At 31.9% G+C, this 21,847-nt stretch overlaps 2 protein-coding genes across 9 annotated transcripts; both read right to left on the bottom strand.

Moving 5' to 3' along the window:
• Positions 1-717: 717 nt before the first annotated feature.
• LOC148611239 (uncharacterized) lies at positions 718-10,124 on the bottom strand. 7 transcript variants are annotated; one of them, XM_088591563.1, is made up of 7 exons: positions 10,014-10,124; positions 6,176-6,338; positions 5,538-5,792; positions 5,157-5,222; positions 4,495-4,581; positions 3,590-3,721; positions 718-2,555 (listed from the first exon to the last, which is right to left on the bottom strand). In XM_088591563.1, the coding sequence occupies exons 3-7, from the start codon at positions 5,772-5,774 to the stop codon at positions 2,484-2,486; spliced, it is 594 nt and encodes a 197-aa protein (XP_088447689.1). In that variant the 5' UTR covers positions 5,775-5,792; positions 6,176-6,338; positions 10,014-10,124; the 3' UTR covers positions 718-2,483. The 7 variants fall into 7 exon arrangements, with proteins under 7 accessions (XP_088447689.1, XP_088447691.1, XP_088447690.1 ...); XM_088591565.1 differs by having other exon boundaries at positions 6,176-6,309; XM_088591564.1 differs by having other exon boundaries at positions 6,176-6,309; positions 10,065-10,104.
• Positions 10,125-13,721: 3,597 nt separating this feature from the next.
• LOC148611238 (ribokinase-like) lies at positions 13,722-21,827 on the bottom strand. Of its 2 annotated transcripts, XR_015924089.1 has the most exons (9): positions 21,677-21,827; positions 20,569-20,701; positions 19,506-19,569; positions 18,989-19,051; positions 18,406-18,570; positions 17,993-18,084; positions 16,330-16,518; positions 15,376-16,013; positions 13,722-15,310 (listed from the first exon to the last, which is right to left on the bottom strand). XR_015924089.1 is itself a non-coding variant. In XM_088591558.1 (8 exons), exons 1-8 carry the CDS (start codon positions 21,718-21,720, stop codon positions 15,837-15,839), a joined length of 927 nt encoding a protein of 308 aa, XP_088447684.1. In that variant the 5' UTR covers positions 21,721-21,827; the 3' UTR covers positions 13,722-15,836. The 2 variants fall into 2 exon arrangements, 1 of the variants encoding a protein (XP_088447684.1); XM_088591558.1 differs by having other exon boundaries at positions 13,722-16,013.
• Positions 21,828-21,847: the final 20 nt, after the last annotated feature.

Below are 21,847 nucleotides of genomic sequence, written 5' to 3'. Positions count from 1 at the left end.
ACTAAATAATTTTTCTCTGAAACCATATTGAGCTGACTTTATTACTTCAAAAGAAATAATTTAATTAGTTGGTCTGTGCATTTTGTATTATATTGGGTCTTCCAATGCAACGCACCTTTTTTTTTTCGTTTTTGGTAACATATTCTTCACATTTATTATCAAATGCAAATAAAGCTAAAAGCGTTAGTCAGGTGACCGATAGTTTTTTGTTTTGGATTGAAAATGTATTAAGTCCCGATATTCAGCCCTGACATAGTTCGAAACATTATTTCTGTGGAAATATTTCATTTTTTTTTTGTATAAAATACAGCCCTAGAATATAAACAAAAGAATACACTCAGATATTTATGGTCACATTAGCCACCTTGCAATAAAATGAACAATTTTAGACATTACAATATCTTCTGGATTAAATGGTTATGAAACATGACATTTTTACTTGTCAAAAGTCAAGATGTTTCGATTTTTATAGAAGTTCGTCTAATTTGAACATTTTTGGTGTTATAAACAGTTTATTAAATCAAACGAAAACAAAAAAAGCATAGACAACAAAACAGAAAATGTACATTCATTAAAACTTTCTCATATCATCAGTTAGTCTTTACATGTGTAAAACAATTCGTTCTGTTTCATTTGTCTTTGTTTAGATGTTGTTGGTTGAATCATTACTGCATACTTCATATTTTGCAGTTAAACAATAAAGTAAACAAACATAAATAATAGTGAAATCAAGCTTTAATACAAAAAATATACTGTAGAATGCATATAATAAAATATGATAGGCAAGAAATACAAGAACTGTTTCGGAAACAACATACCCAAACCCCTTTTACTTTCGTATTCATTTTATCCGTCTCAATTCGTATCACTGAATTACTATGCACTGAGAATTTATAAATATTAATTGATCACGATGCAATTTCGTGCACAAAACGTAAATTTATAAACTAACTTATGATATTGATCGTAACAGCAAGACACGTGCAGCAGTTTACTTGGGCATTTTTTAAATGGTGTTACGAAATATATTTATTTATTCTCTCGTGTGTATTGACAGTTCAGCTTTCGATTGAAGACAACGATTATTTATAGGTTTCGCACAAAGCCTAACATTTCCGCAAGCATGTATACAAATTTAAAAACACAAAACATAAAGATTAATATTTGACAATATTTACTCACATTTGATCATAATCATGCACTATTATATATGACATGATTAACTTCATACCTAGAGTCTGAAATAATTGGGCACTGGTAAAGAAAGTATCTGTTATTTTTATTTTCTTATTCACACTGTCGTCTTATTAAAGCTGCATTAGCTGCCAAATTTGTTCAGTTTTAATTCTACTGAATTTTCCTGATAAAATGAAATAAGTTTGTAGTAATACAATTGAAGCAATAAAAGTCGGTGATACCTACAGAATATTTTGAAAACAATACTTTTTAATAAAAGAAGATCGACAGCTCTGATTTAATTATTTTTCGCCATTACTTCCGAAGATTGCCGACAGGACATTAACCTGGGTTTAAAATACTTCAACCTTGGTTAAAAAAATAAACAATAACGAATGCATAGGTAAGCACATGTCTTGTTTACCTTTCATTTCATCTATTTCTTTATTAGTTTTCAAATCAATTTTATCACAATACGTAAATTACAAAAGGACCCTTGCATTATATTCGAACTTTAGCCTCTTACGGCTTGATTCCGACGGTCTTCCTTGCCATTGATTACCACTTTCGATTTGCAATCAGATTTGTTTTTAAACAACGCGACCCTTACAGCACATGCGTGGATTGAGGTCACCAGAAGTCACATGCATACGAATTTATCTCGGTCGATTTTTTGTCTTGCAAGACAATAAATATATAGACACCTATTTCATGTATTTAACACATTTTATTTGTGGATATCGAATGAAATTATACAGGAAAGGTACCATTTAGTAGAAATAGTTCAGTTAAGGCATATTTCAACAGAAACAAAACAATGACGAAAATGATAGCTAATGCAGCTTTGAAAAAATAAGAAATAGAGAACGTACAAAGTTTAATACTACAATATCTTATTTACTGTCAAAAAAGCTAATGTGTGAGGATTTTATGTATGGGGTGACTTTAACTTTAAGTTATTTGTTTTGTACTCATATGTAATTGAAAGGAAACTTTGATTTGATTTTGCACTTGATTTGGATCGGATTAGTGTTTCGTTATTTCGTTGGTTGATACCCTTACTGAACTAGTTTTATACAACTGAAAACATTTAGGACCTTGCATTATGGCATTGCAACATTAAATATTTGTTTACAGAAGCACAAAAATACAATAATATTACTTCAGCATCTATTAGATATGAACGCAAAACAAAAATACTATATAAGCAAATTATTCTAGAAACAGTCAGCAGCTCGTTTTTCGTAGCCAGATTCCATTCCGTTTTGTCTGTCCACCCTTTTAGATCAGCAGGTTACAGTTTGTAATCAGGGGGTATTTTCCATCTCCTTTTTAGCGTTTTGGACGAATACTTCTTTGAGCTCTTCTCTCCTTTTCTTCTATATAAATTAATACAAACTATTATTCAGGTTCTTACATTACTTTAGAATGATTGTTTGAAAATGCAGGTTTTCTACACGTTTTACATTCAAATCTTTTATCATATTTATCATTTTTCATCGCAAATAATGGTAATGTGATGCTTCACGGCGCATCATAACGGCAGTTTTAATTTCTTTTTTGGGAACAAATTGTGCTCCTTTACTTGCTGACCTATTCCTTCACTCTTATGAGGCTGACTTTATAGCTGATCTAATCAGAAAGAAATAATATCGTTTGGCTAGATCCTTCAATCTCAGTTTCCGCGATAGATGACGTATTATCTTTAAACAATCCTAATTTCGGGAATTTGATACATCGCATCTTCTCAAAACAACTTGAGATAAAGGATACTACAGACACTGTGAAGTCAGCCTCATATCTTGACCTACACTTAGAAATCGATGGTAAAGGAAAACTAGTGACCAAACTTTACGACAAACGTGATGACTTTTCATTCAGAATTGTCAACTTTCCTTTCATCTGTGGCAACATACCTTCGGCTCCTGCGTATATCATATCGCAACTCATACGTTATGCCAGAGCTTGCCGAAACTACGCAAACTTTTTGTATCGCGCTAGAACTCTAACAAATAGGCTTCTGGAACAAGGTTATGTTGCTACAAGATTGAAGTCATCACTACAGAAGTTTTATGGTCATCATCATGAACTCGTGGATCGTTATGGTGTATCCATCAGCACCATGAAAACTGATTTATTCAACAGGTCATGGTTTTCCTTTCCTCGTTTGTCTACCCCGGACTTGACTTTTTATGAGCAACTCGGCGGGTGTTTCTAGAAAAGCAGAGGACGCTTACCCTACCGGTGCACCTGGTCCATGCCCCCAGTTTTTAGTGGAGTCCGAGTTGCTCATTTACTTTTGTTACTTTGTATGTATGATTTTAGTTACTTTATGTTCTTTGTTGTGTATGTCTCAAATCTATCTATCAAATCACATTGTTTACACTAACGTGCACATGAGTGGAATACTTACCCTAATTTGACAAGGGGCCTGTCCTGACCACCATGGTGAGCAACAACAGTACGTCGAGATAATGAATGCAACGAAAAACTCAACTCCTGTCAAAACCCCCGTAACAACCGCTAATTCGACATGAGTGTTACGCTGTAGGAAAAAAAGAAACAAAGGAAAAATAAATCATAAACAGCAAGTGAGAGATATTTTAACGCTTTTGTTTTAAAACCAGTAATAATGTAGTAATGTCGCGAAGTATTTACATAAAATATGCATCCGGTTACGCTGGCTGAAAACATCTTCATGTTTTGTTTTTTTTTTTTTTTCATTCAGCGCTTCTTTTCTTTGATGGTTCAAATCAATTTGTAATTTTAGATACACATGTAGTAGTTGAGTTGAACACTTCTCTATTTGTCCAGAGTCTAAAAATAATTTCCTTAATGATTTTTTAATAATTTATTTTATAAAATATGTATTTTTTTTATTTTTATATACTTGTTAAACAGGCATTAATTTTATATTAAAACAGATGCAACTGTTTCATAATGGGATTTTTAGATACACATGTAGTAGTTGAGTTGAACTCTTCTCTATTTGTCCAGAGTCTAAAATAATTTCCTTAATGATTTTTTAATAATTATTTTTTTTAAATATTTATTTTTTATTCTTAACTTTATCAAATAGACCACAAGTATACTTGTTAAACAGACATTAATTTTATATTAAAACAAATGCAACTGTTTTATAATTATAACTTAAGGAGTATTTTATATTTTTGTGAAAATGTTTTACTTTCAAGTAATTGAGGAAATACATTATGAGAGTACATTACGATATATGTTATTTTGTAATAGAAAATAAAAATTTATTTGAAGATTTAAAATGACATATTTCAGTAAGTAAACAGTGCAGATAAATCTCACCATGATGAATCCGGCCAAGGCAGAAGCAAAAATGACAGGGGCAAATAAGGAGGCACTCACAATACTAAACACCATTACAAGGACTTTCTAAAAGAAAAAAAGAAAAAAATTAAGTTTATTAAAACTTAACAAAAGAACGAAGACCAAACAGATAACAGATAATGTGGTGTGTAAAGTAAATTATTGAAAGACCACACTTAAGTTCCTTCACCAACAGACATTAAATCTCTCAAACAACCTGCTTAAAAGAATAGTGTCATAATAATTTCTGGCTGAATCGCTATCAAAAACTCAGTAATATCAATGATGCAATGTACGATTTGATGTGCAAGGTTCATAGTACGGATTAAACGTGCACATAACATGAGCTGCAAAGTTTGCGATACTTTCATTTCATTTCATAATTTTACGGCATTTTTAACATCACGAATAATTCTCTTCCCGCTAAGTATTCCTTAAAATGGGCCGAAGTCGTGGCAAATAATGTTTGTGATGTTATCTTGTACGCTGAATTAGCGTTGGCTGCAATTTGAGTTTACAGTAAAACAATCCTATAGATAAATTTCATGCCACTTAGCTTGATGTATCATCTTACAGACCTAACTATGTTATATTTTGTTATCTTTCAGATCTTACGATGTTGTACTCAGACTTTAACTTACAGATCTAACGATATTGTATTCTGTTCCAGACATCATGCAGCATGGTAGAATACCTGTAGCAAACACCTGTCATAAAACACAAAAAAGGAAAACAACAAAATGAATAATGAAATAACACAATTTATTACATACAATAACAAAGTAAAATTCATCCGTAATTCAACAAAAGAAAAAGTGTTTAAACTAGTTTTGTAACGCAAATCAAAACACATGCGTTTATATATATGTGAAAAATTACAAAGCAAAAAAAAAACGACTATGTTGGCGAAAAGTTACAAATTCAATAGAAATAGAATTTTTTTTTAAGAAAGACACAAAGTGGGGTTTTACCATTTGGTATAGTTATAATAAAAAAGCACATTATCACTTAGAATACCTTACCCCGATGGAAGAAATAATAGAACCTGCATCCAGACCAATAATAACTTGACCAACAATTGTTTTATTGTTTGCCTCCATGACGACCATGTTGTTCCTATCTATATCTATTGCAGTAAAACTTGCGATTGCTAGCGCTACACCCAGTAAGATCTGTATCAGACCCAACATCTTGAGGACACTACCAAGCCTTTCCTTCGGACTTGTATTTTTGAACATTTTCCATTTAAATGTGAACATCGTGATAGTTTGACTACACTGAAGAAGAATTGTCATGTAAATGGGTTTACAATCCTTGGTGTATCAAACTATATTGTACGAATACGTGTTCTCTTCTTGCGACAGATAAAAGGAATTATCGCTTGCCTGCATAATTTTTGAGAGGGTTTGAACCACAAGATCGGATAAAAATTGAGAACCGAATTTACTTATTCCATAAGTTGGTGCCAGGAAAACTACATTTAAATCTTAAGATACTTATAGTCTTCATATATAAAAACATTACCTCGAAGACCATCAAAAAATTCAATCAAGACGTCACTTTTTTTAAAATTATACATGAATAATTCAGTAATTGATATATAAAATAACCAAGTGAATGTGAAAAATTAAAAAAAATACATGAGACAAAATGTACTCACTCGATGACTATACAATCAGGGATCTCAGCGTCAGAATTCTAAGATTTGATGGATGGGTGTTCTCTATATACCATCATATCAGCTGCTAAGTCTGCTCCCAACACCACCCGTGACTGCATGCTTAATAATTCTGTCTGATCATATGTAAAATTGTCTTGTTCATCTTTTGTATTAAATAATATATCGGTTAAAGAAATTTGAAAATTTGCATTTTATTTTAGAAGCCATTACTTTCGTGCGTTTTATAATACGAGAAATTTTTTTTTTAATTATGAAATCAACACCACATTTGTTATATAAGTTGAAAAAAAGAAGTGTGTGTCATTATAAACTGCGTAATTGTGCTATGAGAAATCAAGGGAACTAGTATTCGGAAGTTTATTGGCTTCATTCTGGTTTGTCACAAAATTGTTTGATCGTCAAGCATGAAACATTACGAGGTTGCATTAAATTACTAAAATAGCAATTAACAAAAAAAAATGAAAAGGTTGAAAAGAAATCAAAGAACATTTAAGAGTTCAACAAACAGATACTAATTTCCAGTCAAACTATATAAAGTAATTTTATAATAATTACCACCACGTGTCAATAAAATTTAACGCCATTCTGATTACTGGTATAGGTACAAGGAGAACCTTCTTTTCTATATTATTTTTTAAACAAAGTAGACCAAAATAAAATTAAACATCAAAAGAATTGGTGAACAAACAAATCTCTTCTTTTTTTTTATTTTTAAAAGAAATTTTGTTTATATAAAAGAAAAATGCAGTCAAATTTTCCACCAAATTTCACGGTTGATTGAATCCAAAAGGCACGTTATTACATTAATTATCTATAATGTATCATTGAGATATGACATTATAAATATAGTGCCAAGTAAGCATCTTTGTACAAGAGTTATCTGGTTGGCTTGTTAACAGCCACTGGTATTCCGACTTCGGTGCAATTTCTTTAACAATAAATATAATGTTAAGTCAAAAGCTGTCGTATAATGATCAAAAACAAGGGATATATTGTATAACAGCAAACAATTTGATAAACATCATAAACAAGTTGAATCGTATTTTTTATGACGGGTTATCATTAAATATAATGTAACTATAATATAAAATGATTAAAAAAAAATAAAGTGAGTCATAGTTTATTTTTTAAATTATTTTAAAAATATTCCTAAGAAATGGGTATTTATCGTAGTCCGCAACTTTTTTCATTTAATAACATTTCCTTTTTAGAATGTTTCTTACAAGTTTGATATTTCAAGAAATAAGCGCGTAACTGATTTTTCTGAGTTATCTATATGAATAAAATATGCAGTAGGAATAACACAATAGTAGAATGAAACATTGAAGTTACAAAGTTGAAACATTAGTCTTTAGTAATTAATTTGAAAAAAAAGAACATTCCTAAAAGATGATAATTAAAATAAATCTTGTAAATTATATCACAAATTTACACGAAGATATATAATATATAATCATTGTAACTGTAAATGAACCAGATAAATGTCAGATCTGATGTATCCATCATTAAATCCGAAATATGTCAAAAGACTAAGCTTTAAACACTGATACATTTAAACACGCGACACACAACAACAAATGCGCTACCAATTCTGTCTTTACGAAAATATATTTCATGCGAATTCAGCAAAAATAGTTATATGAATTTCAAATCAGTCTAAATAAAAAAGTTATCGTCTTTGCAGAATATAAAAAAAAAACATTTTATTTTTTTTATTCTAATTCTAATTTTTTTTTGATTTGATAAAAATATCTCCTTACACAATTTTGACTTGTGATGGAAGTTATGGAAAAATTTCATTAAAAAAAGTTTTCAGGTCAAATTGTAAAATTGGAAGAGTTGACACATTTCATTTATAAATAACACTGTATACTTCTATTCCCCACACTCAGTTAAAATCCCGACTTAAAAACATTATACATCGTTGTTTTTTCCAAAAAAATGTAGATACAAATATATAGTTCTTGGCAGAGATTCCTCATACTTTGTAAGAAATAATTCCAAATCATCTTCCAAATATACAGAGGAAGATGTTTACAAAATTCTAGAATTTTTATTCGTCAACATATTTGTCCAGTGTGGTGAACGCGTTTTTCAACAAACGGTCGGCATTCCAATGGGAACAAATTGTGCTCCTTTACTTGCTGACCTATTCCTTCACTCTTTTGAGGCTGACTTTATAGCTGATCTGATCAGAAAGAAAGAATATCGTTTGGCTAGATCCTTCAATCTCAGTTTCCGCTATATAGATGACGTATTATCTTTAAACAATCCTAGTTTCGGGAATTTGATACATCGCATCTTCTCAAAACAACTTGAGATAAAGGATACTACAGACACTGTGAAGTCAGCCTCATATCTTGACCTACACTTAAAAATCGATGGTAAAGGAAAACTATTGACCAAACTTTACGACAAACGTGATGACTTTTCATTCAGAATTGTCAACTTTCCTTTCATCTGTGGCAACATCCCTTCGGCTCCTGCGTATATCATATCGCAACTCATACGTTATGCCAGAGCTTGCCGAAACTACGCAGACTTTTTGTATCGCGCTAGAACTCTAACAAATAGGCTTCTGGAACAAGGTTATGTTGTCACAAGATTGTAGTCATCACTACAGAAGTTTTATGGTCGTTATCATGAACTCGTGGATCGTTATGATGTATCCATCAGCACCATGAGAACTGATTTATTCAACGGGTCATAGTTTTCCTTTCCTCGTTTGTCTACCCCGGACTTGACTTTTTATGAGCAACTGGGCGGGTGCTTCTAGAAAAGCAGAGGACGCTTACCCTACCGGTGCACCTGGTCCATGCTCCCAGTTTTTAGTGGAGTCCGAGTTGCTCATTTACTTTTGTTACTTTGTATGTATGATTTTAGTTACTCTAAGTTCTTTGTTGTGTATGTTTGTTTTCCATGTCTTGTCTTTGTCCCTGGATTACATTCTTTTGATTACCGCTATAACCTTGGTTCCCTTGATTACTCTTTGATAAAAAAAACAATTGTATACAAAAAGTACTCAAAAAAGAAAATCTCGAAATAGGAAGCCAAATTCAGCAATGATAAGTTCTACCAGGAAATGTAAAGGGGGCTACTTTTTTATAGCCCCGTGTTTAATAACTAAAATGATGCTTCAATCTTTTATGGGTTTCGAATTTTGTGCTACAGAAAATTCTGGTAAATGATATATGATATGAAGTCCGTGGTAAGACAAGTTTTACTTTTGGATTGGTGTTTATTCTTAAGTGAACCTGCAGTGGATTCTAAATTCAAATATACTACCAGAACATGTCAAAGGAACTACTATATTAAAGCTCAATGCTTAAAAAATGGAGTGAAGACTGTGTTTTAGGGATTTTGAATTTTGTGATGCTGCAAGTTGAATAAAAAATATAGAAGTAGCAAGAGCGCAAATGTTCGATATGTTATTTCGAATCTAATTTCATCTAAAAAAAGATCAGATGATATTTCTCTAATCTTAGATAGAGTTGCTAAAATACACCGATTTAGCTTTTATATTTTGAAATTTAACCCATATAATGCCGTGCAGCGTTTCTGCCTGTAAATTGAAACAAAAAGGGGGGTACACTTTTAATTACCAATATTCATTAGACAACCTAAGCTACAAAGTGCACATCTAAGTACACATTTATGGCCTGCTAGTTTCCAAATTAGAAACTTCCGATTACTTAATGGAACAACTTTGCATACATAATATAATGTATAACATAATATATAACATGATATATAACATAAATATTATTTAATAACCTTTAATCTTTATAAAAAAAAATAATAAACACAGAATGCTAACCAGTTGGGCCAGATATCCGATTACCAAAGATGATAATTAAAGTATAGTTACCAAATCCATCGACTTCTTGTCTACAATCTCTCACTTAAACAAACAAATTATGATTTACCTGTACTGTAAAGGTTACAGACCACCAATTCAACCAATGAGCATTCGGAACGTACGCAAAAATAGTCCTACGCAGAAATTACCCCTGTTCCTCATAGTGCTGTGAAAAAAGTTCTCATCTTATTTAAAAAATTTAAACAGTTTCTGAAAGGAAAAACATTTCTGTACATTTTATAGGTGCATTTTGCTTCTTGTGATGTGAAGCCTAATCTCCAAAATGATTTTTAAATATACCCCTATCTTGTGAAAACACTGGGATTTCCCATGCTATTTATAGACCCTTCACTTCCGGTGACCAGTACTGCACTGCAAGTCTGCTAACCCCACATGCCATTCTGAGGATTGTGAGCTGACATATGTAGAATCATGCTGATATGTAGTCCTCTGCAGGTTAAAGTTAAGGTAAAGTCCAGAGAAGCCATTGAATATTGTGAAATTAGCATAGAAGCCTATGGAAAGTGGAATTAGTGGTTTTTAGCCTTAAGATGAAGCCATGGCAAAATGAAAAGTTTCTTGAAATAGCTTTAAACTACTTGAAGATCTTGTTAACTTTGCCATGAGAGGAATACACTACAAAAATCCTTCAAAATATGCATTTTTTTAAGTTATAGGTCCAAATTATGGAAAATTGGTCTTTTTGGCTGATTTTTATGTCCTATCTTGTAAAAAGTGTAGAAAATTTAGTAAAAATATCAAATATTAAACTTTGAGGGCTATATTTACCTAAATATGGTGGTAGTAAGCACTTGAAATCAAGTTTTGTGTAGATTTGAGCAAAAATTAGGTTAGAAATGAGGAAAAACTCACTTTCATTACTGCGGTTAAGGCCATATCAGCATTCCCCTATGGCAACATGGAAAATCCATTATTGAGTACTTTTTTTGCTTTAGGTGCCCTTTACTGGTCATGTTTTAATGTGAAAACACTGTATTTACAAATTTAAAGCCAAATATATCACCTTTTGTGAAAATTTAAAGATTTAGGATTTTTGACATGTGATCAAGAAAAAGGGGGAGGCATGTCAGAAATAAATTTTTAAAAATAGACCAATTTCTCAGAAAATGATTACTTTTAAAACTATTTCTTCATTGATATTGTTAAAAAACAAATTGTGATTGATATTTTTTATTTGAAAAGTCAGAAAAAGTTCTTTGCAAATATTTAATGCATTTAAGTATGGTAGAATATTGTCACTTTTTTGCTCGCACAACTTGGTTACCCTATATTTAAAAATCAAATATTTAAAAAAGTGCTTGTCACATTTCACTGAAACTTTGCAAATGCATTCAGTATGTGTGTAGGAAGATACCTGTATAGTTATTTATTTTTTCTAAGACAAAAAGTGACTCTTTAGGTTACAGACCACCAATTCAACCAATGAGCATTCGGAACGTACGCGAAAATAGTCCTACGCAGAAATTACCCCTGTTCCTCATAGTGCTGTGAAAAAAGTTCTCATCTTATTTAAAAAATTTAAACAGTTTCTGAAAGGAAAAACATTTCTGTACATTTTATAGGTGCATTTTGCTTCTTGTGATGTGAAGCCTAATCTCCATAATGATTTTTAAATATACCCCTATCTTGTGAAAACACTGGGATTTCCCATGCTATTTATAGACCCTTCACTTCCGGTGACCAGTACTGCACTGCAAGTCTGCTAACCCCACATGCCATTCTGAGGATTGTGAGCTGACATATGTAGAATCATGCTGATATGTAGTCCTCTGCAGGTTAAAGTTAAGGTAAAGTCCAGAGAAGACATTGAATATTGTGAAATTAGCATAGAAGCCTATGGAAAGTGGAATTAGTGGTTTTTAGCCTAAATACAACACACAGTGCCCAGATAACAAAATAATCTACTTATTATTTGCATAGTCACTTTATAACACTCTTATATTAATAATATGCTAAAAGAAATTTAAATGAAATTTCAAAAATACAGATCGCACACATTATTATCCCTCCTAACCTTCTAGAATATATACTTCGTTTAGAGTGAAGTACATACTGAATTTACTTCATAGTAACCAGGGGTTTATTGTGCCCCATTGAGCACAAAATACAATATTTGTAACTTAACACAGATATTTTTTGAATACTTCGGTGTCTTAACATTTTGACTTGTTTATTTTTTTGATTTTTTTCGAAGTAGTGTGGCATTTCCTTGTTTCTAAATGTTTCTTATTACTGGTTGATCATGCTGGGGTTTAGTTGTCTAATAGCAAATTCAATTGCTGATTCATAATCTTTTTTCATTATCTAATTCTATCTTGTTGTTGCATTTCCTAATGTGATCAATGTGCCATCTGTTATTTCATCTGTCAGTTTAACCTTGAACGGAACTAATGAAACTTTCTAATGGCAAAAAATGGTTGCTAAACTTGCTTTCTTTAGAACAGAATTTTTTTCGGCTTTTGTCAATGTTTTCAATGTATATGCTTTGGGTCGGTTATACGCGGTTATATAGCACCTACTCCATTCATTGAAGCTTTATCAAAGTGAACCAATACTGACGCTGATTTAACCATTTTTTCTCCTTTTCCTTTGCCTTTTAAAAAAATGAGTTGAATAGGTGCATGAAATCCTTTCTGTTCGGACACATTTGTTGGGTTAGGAGCTTTGTCGTATGCTTCCAATGCTGTCTAATGACTTGATTCGTTCTTTATTTATCTTAAGTCTTAGATAAACCTAATCTCTTGTCAGAAAAATAAGTTTTTGTGTCTAAATCTTTATTCCGCACTTTCAAAGCCTCTCTAGCAATACGTACAAAGGTTATTTTTATGATCCTCTAGAGCTAGTTTTTTCCATTTATCAATTTGCCATCATCACTTACGGTGTGCCTTGAACTAGTTTTCAAGTGTCCTTTGGAATATTCCTGGACTTGATGATACTCCATACAGGGTTATGTTGCTACAAGATTGAAGTCATCACTACAGAAGTTTTATGGTCATCATCATGAACTCGTGGATCGTTATGGTGTATCCGTCGGCACCATGAAAACTGGTGTGTTCAACGGGTCATAGTTTTCCTTTCCTCGTTTGTCTACCCCGGACTTGACTTTTTATGAGCAACTCGGCGGGTGTTTCTAGAAAAGCAGAGGACGCTTAACCTACCGGTGCACCTGGTCCATGCTCCCAGTTTTTAGTGGAGTCTGAGTTGCTCATTTACTTTTGTTACTTTGTATGATTTTAGTTACTTTATTTTCTTTGTTGTGTATGTCTGTTTTCCATGTCAGGTCTTTGTCCCTGGATTACATTCTTTTGATTACCGCTATAAAAGTGTTTTTTTCAGGACCGAATCCAATGCCAATCATCTACAAGAAACTAAAGGTATACTTATATATAAGTGTCTCAGAATGTGACGACTATCCGCTACACTGCTCCATCGGATCAAATTCATACAGGGAAGATAATGTAAACTTACAGAAGGTCTGAACAATTCCCAACGATGTTCAAACTGTCAAATTTGCGATGCAAATTATAATATATTATACTATAATAAGTATGTGTTTATCAAGATTTTTATCAGTTCTATGTCAGTTTGTATGTTTTGATCATTGTTTGTATCTCTATTATTTGCATTTCTTAATTCAAATGCACATACTTTAATTATTTTCTTTAATGTAACCATTCAATACATTATAATCAAAATACAAGATTAAAAAATTTCATGACTAGCCAATCTCCCTGATTATATGTGAGCAATTGAATTACTTATTTGTATACAATAAAGATAATCAGATATATACCTGATAGCTTTCTAGAAGGTAAACTGACCACCTAGAATAATACAGTAAACAGTTAATGTACTAACAGAATAACTATTTATTGTATTGCAAAATAGTTTACCCATAGATATTAAGGTCAAGTAGCTGTAATGAATTTCCATATTGTACTAAGTGCAATATATCATGACAGCACCAACCACACGTTTAAAGTAAGTGAACTGTAGCATTTGCTATACAATACAAAAAGTTATTGCATGAAAATTGGAAAATACCCCTCGTAGAATACATGTTTTATGATCTTGTAATAGCCATATATTATAATAAACATTAATTGATATGGTTGAAAATCATCAATGAAACTTATTAGAAGCTCACAAAAATGGTACATCCTGAATGCAGGTTATAGACATTTCAGCACAATTTGAACAGGATCACAAGTACATATAGGCCCTATGAAAATGGATTTGAAAAAGAACAAAAAACGTTACCAGTATAACAAAAATCGGACAAATGTATTATAACTCACTGGTCAGAATGCATAATATTTCCAGTAACCGTGAAAAATGAAAAAAGAGACAAATACAATATTTTACAAAGAGAAGAAATTGATAATAAAAAAGGGACATAAAAAGAGCGACAGACAAAGAATATTTTCAGTTTTCTATTAAACCGTCAATAACTAGTGGTTTTCTCAGCATCTGGAACTCAACTCTTAATTACTCGCAATACCTCATAGCGATACATCAGATAATAACTTCAAAAATATCAATGTTGTTTTAAAAGGATTTACATATCTCAGATGGAAGGTGGCACAACAATGCTTATTGGTCTTAATATACCTATTGACCATCAGCTTAGTTTAGTGATATAAGCTAATATTTTACACATTATAAACATATATACAGTGATAAAAATCATTTCATTTCATGCCATAATGAATAGGTCTGCAAGAATGGCAAATTCTCTGTTGCATCAAATCATTCAATTCAATAATCAAAGGTTAAATGTTAAAATGAAAAGACTACACAAGTTAATAATTGAATGAAAAACAAATGCTTGACGTTCTATCCTCCGTTTGCAGGATAGTGTCCAAATAATTAACCATTGTGCCACATGTACTTATTATCAAATTCAAATACTAAATATGACTTTAGAAATAAGATTTGACAGATAATAAACTTGAAACAAAAAAAATAATAGGATGATAATTATCATATCTGAATCTCACATGTACCTCATATGAACCATATATGATAATTATAATACCTACATCTCATATGTACCTCATATAATAATTATCATACCTGAATGTCATATGTACCTCATATGATAATTATCATACCTGAACCTCATATGTACTTCATATGATAATTATCATACCTGAACCTCATATGTACTTCATATGATAATTATCATACCTGAACCTCATATGTACTTCATATGATAATTATCATACCTGAACCTCATATGTACCTCATATAATAATTATCATACCTGAACCTCATATGATAATTATCATACCTGAACCTCATATGACAATTATCATACCTGCACCTCATATGTACATCATATGATAATTGTCATACCTGAACCTCATATGATAATTATCATACCTGCACCTCATATGATAATTATCATACCTGAAGCTCATATGACAACTATCATACCTGCACCTCATATGTACGTCATATGATAATGGTCATACCTGCACCTCATATGTACGTCATATGATAATTGTCATATCTGAACCTCATATGATAACTGTCATACCTGAACCTGATATGATAATTATCATACCTGAACCTCATATGTAAATTTCTTTAGATTTTCACATGATATTCATTAAGTTCATTACCATGAACTTCACATGACAAGTTCATGTGGAAGGCTCAATTTACAATATACATGTGCATAACAAATTTCATTGAGTCAACCCATTGGAGAGTCATGTGAAATTCATGTGAAATATATTTTTATGTATACATGTATCATTGAAATAAACTAGGATTGAGATCTTTCTTCCACGGGTAGCTGTACTGGGTACCTGGTGACTGTACACTGATTCCCGCAATTATATTGCTCCTTCTAATGCAGTCTTCCAAGGTCAGATCAGGCCTACATGATAGAAAATAGGCAAGAGAACCTAGAAAAGAATCTCCAGCACCCTAAAAGAAAAATTTTAATATTTTCACTTTTCTAGACAAGTCGCAAAATGTCAGATAACATCGCTCAACTGTTTGGATAATATATTTGATTAAGTTCGTTCAACTAACATGATTTAGTGGTTTATACTTTAAAATTTAAGATTCCTTTAAGCTTTAAGAGATTATTGGCGTTTCTAAAAAAACTAACACGGCCTTTTTTAATCAAACAATATTACTTCCTTGTGTGGTCTGCATAGCGTTTGTTGTAAGCGCCCTTGATTCTAACTTCAACAATTTACTGCTGGATGGAATTGCAATTTTTTTGTATCATTATTACCGTTGTGTCCACAGCCTTGACTTTCTCAGCAGGTACGTGAACTGGGCGTTTGTTCTCCACCGATGCAAATACCGAACCCTTTTCTCCTAACGTGAGAATAACACATTGACAGCCTTTCTCGAATAGCTTGTCAATGGCCTTTTCAGCTTGACTTGCATCTTGAACTGGCATACCTGTTAATAATTCTGCCTGCAAATATGGAATAAATTGTGATGTTATTACTTACAATTGTTTTACATTTCATTTAAACAGTCATATTTAATGGCTGTGTATTGTATAGCTATCTTAAAGGTTATTACTGTATATTCAAGTATGAAATTAGGTGAAAGAGTAATCAAGGAAACCAAGATTCTAGCGGAAATCAAAAGAATGTAATCCAGGGACAAAAACTAGACATGGAAAACAGACAAACACAACAAAGGACATAAAGTAACTAAAATAATACATACAAAATAACAGAAGTAAATGAGCAACTCAGACTCCACTAATAATTGGGAGCATGGACCAGGTGCACCAGTAGGGTGAAAAGAACAGTCATGTTTAATGGATATATATTGTATAGCTATCTTAAGGGTTATCAATGTACATTTCAGTATTTAATTAGGTGAAAAGGGCAGATTTTGTACTATAAAGCATTAAATAACTATCAATTTTTTATTAGTTTCGTGTCTATGTGAAGTAAGCAGTATATAAAATACAGGTGATCCTTCCTTGGGTGATAGGACAGTGGTTAGACATTCTTGATTTAATGATGTTAGTCTTTGAGAAGAGGAGAGTGTATGGATATTTTGAGACTTATAACTAATATTTTATCATGTGAACTTTTGATTAAATTCATATGTATAAGGGGTAAAACAACTATACAAAACATGAGAATAGGTACAAAATAACTCCCAATACAAAATGAAATTCCAATGTGGACAACAGATAATAAAACAAATATTAACAACATACTTGTACAATAAAAAAGGTGTTGCATGTACATATAACATACCTGTATACATAAACAAGAATACAACCATTAAGGTGACAAGGGAACTTGAGGAAAAATGTGGTTGAACAGGTTCAAATACATAGGGTACTATTAATGACAAATTAAAAGTGGGGAAATAAACATGATAAATTATTCATAACATAGACATGAACAGGGGGTTTGACCAATACATAGTTGTTTTACATAATCGTTAGTATATATAGGGAGATATGGAACTTAAAAAAGGACTAAGAAAGAACTTATTAAAGAGAGAACTTATGAGATTTAAGTTCAAAAAGGGAGTCTTCTGACTCTTTCTCTCTTCTTATTGTTTGTACGTTGCTGTTGTATTGTGATTGCTGAATAATAAAAGAACCAGTCGTACGTCTGCTTATTGATCACGGCCATGGAAGGTATCAGGAACACACCTTCATACTATTATATTTGTTCTCAGGCAATTATTCATGAAGTTAATGATTGTGGAGACATTGTGTTACAATTTTATTGCCCTGGAAAAGGGATGAAAGAGTTTTTTACATTGTTCATAGCCAACAATGAATAGAAATGTGCATTTTGTTTAAGTTAGATTAATCTATATGGCTATAAAAACGGATAATGCGGCACCCTCTGAAGAGACGAGGGAGGAGCCTGAGAACCAAGACTTTGTGATGCCAAACTGATATGTCTCACCTCAGACTCGTTTGCACAGAGGATATCTGACATTTCAAAGAATTCAGCTGATAGATTTTTCAGTCCTGGTGCTGTATTGAAAATGCTTCTTACTAAAATATATATAAATTGGTCATACACATCATGTTCAGGCACTTGTCATCACATTTTGCAAACACATCCACATTTACAAAAGACTTTTTAAATAAAACCATAGTTGAGTGAAAACTTCTTTTTCACGCTTCATCAAACTTCTACAAGCAGCTACGTTGTTTCGTTTGCTTTGAAAGAGAGAGTATATTAAGAGTAGATAACTCTTTATACTTTTCTTGATCTCATTAACAATCCATGGTTGGGAGTTCCATTCATTCTTTACAATGTTCATGCTGGTACATGTACTATCAGCATTCTACAAAATATGTTAATGTCCCTACCATTGTGCTTCTTCGCTAGTTTTAATGTTTCTAATGTAGCAGATAGTCCCACTTCTAACTGACAAACAACAACTTTAGAGCTCCTTATAAGGTCTTCAACAGCTAAGATATCATCGCCCTGAAGCAGCAAGTTGGCCCCTGGTACGATGATTATAGAATTTTCACCTGATGAATAGAGATTACAAAGTTTAAAAGACAAGAGACCTACTTATAGTGTAAGAATGCAAAACATTTACTTATATTATTCGAACTATTATATAAATCACGAGTTGGATTAGAATCAGTTAGATTTTTGCATGCTCTGTTAATGCCTGAATAGTGAATTAGCTTGCTCCCACAGCTATCAATGTGCAGCCAGAGGCAACTGTCTAGAAATAAAATAAAATAATTTTCTGCCTTACTACCCTATTTTTTTCTTGCTAGTAACAGGAAACAAGACTATAATTTGTTTATTTTTTCTTTTTATTTGCATTAGAGATTTCTCATTTTGTGTACATTCATTGTTTTTGTCATTTTATCGTTTAACAATTATCCCGAGTAAAGAAATAACTGTGATAGTCATATAATCCTAGTCGATAATAACCTGTATCGGCAATTGTTATAGCAGCAATGCCTGTATCCGATTGGTGCGTCTGTAACATGTGATCTAAAACATTATTTTTACACTATATGTACATTTCCCCTTTTATTTATTATTACTTTTTTTTTGTTTTTTTTGTAAAACTGTGTTCAAATTGTTTGAAATATTGCAATACGTCGTATTCTAATTTAAATGATTTCTGTGTGTCAGGTTAGAATTTTTGTTGTTTTTTTTTTTTTTTTTTTTTTTTTTTTATGAATAAATTTCATGATCAATTACTATCATAGCTTTTAGGAAAAAAGAAAAAAAAATATATTTAATTTTAATACAAAAAAAATAACATGGACATAAATAGAAAACTAATTCGGAGTTATGACTGCAATCTGTAATATGTTATCTTACACCTTCTGCAATGTATAAAAGACTCAACTCTTTTAACATTTGCATCTACATTGTTTTCTAACTCAATTAAATGAGGAATGAAATACATGTAAACAAAACAAAGCCTTAGAATAAATACCTATGAATATGTTGTTGTTCTTAAAGTTATCAATTGTAGCAGTGCCATTGTTGTCTTTCCCAACCTAAAAACACATGTCTATAAAGTTTACAAAATTAGTAAAATTTGTAACTTATGTATTTTTAACTTACCAAAATGTTGGGGAGATGTGCTTGTGAGAATTCTTTAGCACATAGAGCTACAATTGTACTCGAATTGGATTTCAATCATAATGATAGATAGCGTATGTGTCTTCATGATTCGCGTGTTACATGTACGCGCTTATGAATGCATAATTGTGATGACAACATTAATCTCTTTGCAACTTTAAAAGGAAAGAGTTGTAAATTCAAAAATCGGCTTTAAATCAAGGAGTCACTGACTTCCTTTGAGTTCATTTCCTTATTTCATGCACCCATGTTACGGATATAAAATAAATTGATTTGATAGGCTACAAGATTAATGATTAGCTTGATCTCTTAAAGCGAGTTAGTTTTTTTTTAATAACAGTTCGTAGTTGATCCAAAAAAAGCATACTGTAGTACAATCATACCATTTGAGTTGGCAAAAAGTTTTAGAAACTGATGCTGAAATTAACTTAAATTTGTTGTCATACCACAAATGGCATTTCATGATTATTTTTTTTACATGGCTGGGATATCTCCCATGTTGATTCAAACTGAATCGTTGTTTTTTTTCTGGCTTAAATCGTTTTTTTTTTTCTTTCTTTTTTTTTTTTTTTTTCCACCTTGATATTTTGTTATACATGTATATCCACTTTTTGTGTGTATGTCATGACATGTCAAAAAGATTTTTGATATACAAATTGTACTGCCTTGCATTTTTCCGCGATTATAATCCTCACACATGCATGCATTGGTTTAATGTCAAGACAGAATACTGTTAATTTCCTTTATTGAGTCTTAATAATTCCCCATATGGGTCGATGTGTACAATAAATACGACATATACACCTCTACCTATTAAAGCTGAAAAAAAACTATGTGTCAGGATTTCTGAAGACTCTAATGACCTACCATATGGATAGAAGTAACATTCGAATTCGGACGGATAAAGCAGTTACCTTTCCAACCATTGCCGCCTTACAGCCCAGTCTGGCAGCAGCTACACACTGATTAGCTCCTTTCCCACCAAAACCGACAACATACTTGTGACCTGTCAGGGTTTCCCCGGGTTTGGGGAATCTGTCTGCATATCTGTCAAGACATATGATTTCTCTTGAGCAAGTTTTCTTTAAGTATACTTAATTCTCACTATTAGATAGTTACTACAAATATAATTAAAATTGTCTGCACATACAACATTGAGTATTATTTAGTCATAAATTCATTATGCAGCAGCATTTACTATTTGAGCAATATTGTCTACTTGACAGAGGTTATATTAAGAACCGGTTACTGTCAAAATGTAGACAGTTCAAAAAGTGGAAACGGACGGTTCCAAATCACAATGGGCCCCATTCCACCTTTGATACATTTTGGTGTAGACCATTCATTTTCTGTATTAAGCCTGTTCACAGAAAAGATAATGAAAGCCCTGCTTGATATGATTAAATTTCCATTTTGTATGATTATATAAAATAAATAGCAAGTGTAATCTTAAAACAAGAGGGGCAAAAAAAAACACTCTGGAAAATTAATTGACAACCTCCATGTAGAAGTTACAAGTTTCTTGTCAATGGAAATTCTGTGCTTTAAAGACTTAACTAAAGTCATGTGGGATGCTCACTTTTTTCAGATTTGAAAATCACTGAAAAGGTTTAGAAATGAAGAGAAATACACTGATACAAAATGAAAGAGCTATTTGGAGGAAATTGGTCTGATTTTATTGTGCTTTTATTTCATTGTCTAATTAAACTTATTTAAAGTACTTGCTCACGAATCATGCAAAGAGTAATCAAAGGAACCAAGGTTATAGCGGCAATCAAAAGAATGCAATCCAGGATATTTGGATATTCGATAAAAGAGTCGCTGGGTCAGAGGGAATTCGGAATAATTCCTGATGTTGAATGAGGCATTTTTTTTAAATCTGACGTTAATGCCTCACTAGCGTCATATATATGGAGGCAACCAATAATAGCCTCCAAATTGCAAGACAGCATAATTTTGCTTCTGAAGTAGTTTATTGTGCATACGTAGGTCAAACACGACACGCACATAAAAATAACTTACGTTGACAAATCCATGTTGCAGCTACCAACGACAGTAACATCCATGCTCGAGAGCAAAAAGTCAGTAAAAAGCCCCTTTGGCACAATAGTTGTTTAAGTGAAAGTAAAAGTGAAAGTTGAAAACGATTTTTTACAAATATCGTCTATTTTAAAGGTACTCTTTAAATATATA

This window comes from Perna viridis, chromosome 7 (assembly GCF_037379345.1).
Source record: "Perna viridis isolate PV_CMFRI_1.1 ecotype Kerala chromosome 7, ASM3737934v1, whole genome shotgun sequence".
NCBI lineage: Eukaryota > Metazoa > Mollusca > Bivalvia > Mytilida > Mytilidae > Perna > Perna viridis.
Note: the sequence above shows the minus strand (reverse complement) of the source record. Positions and strands in the feature narration are given on the sequence as shown.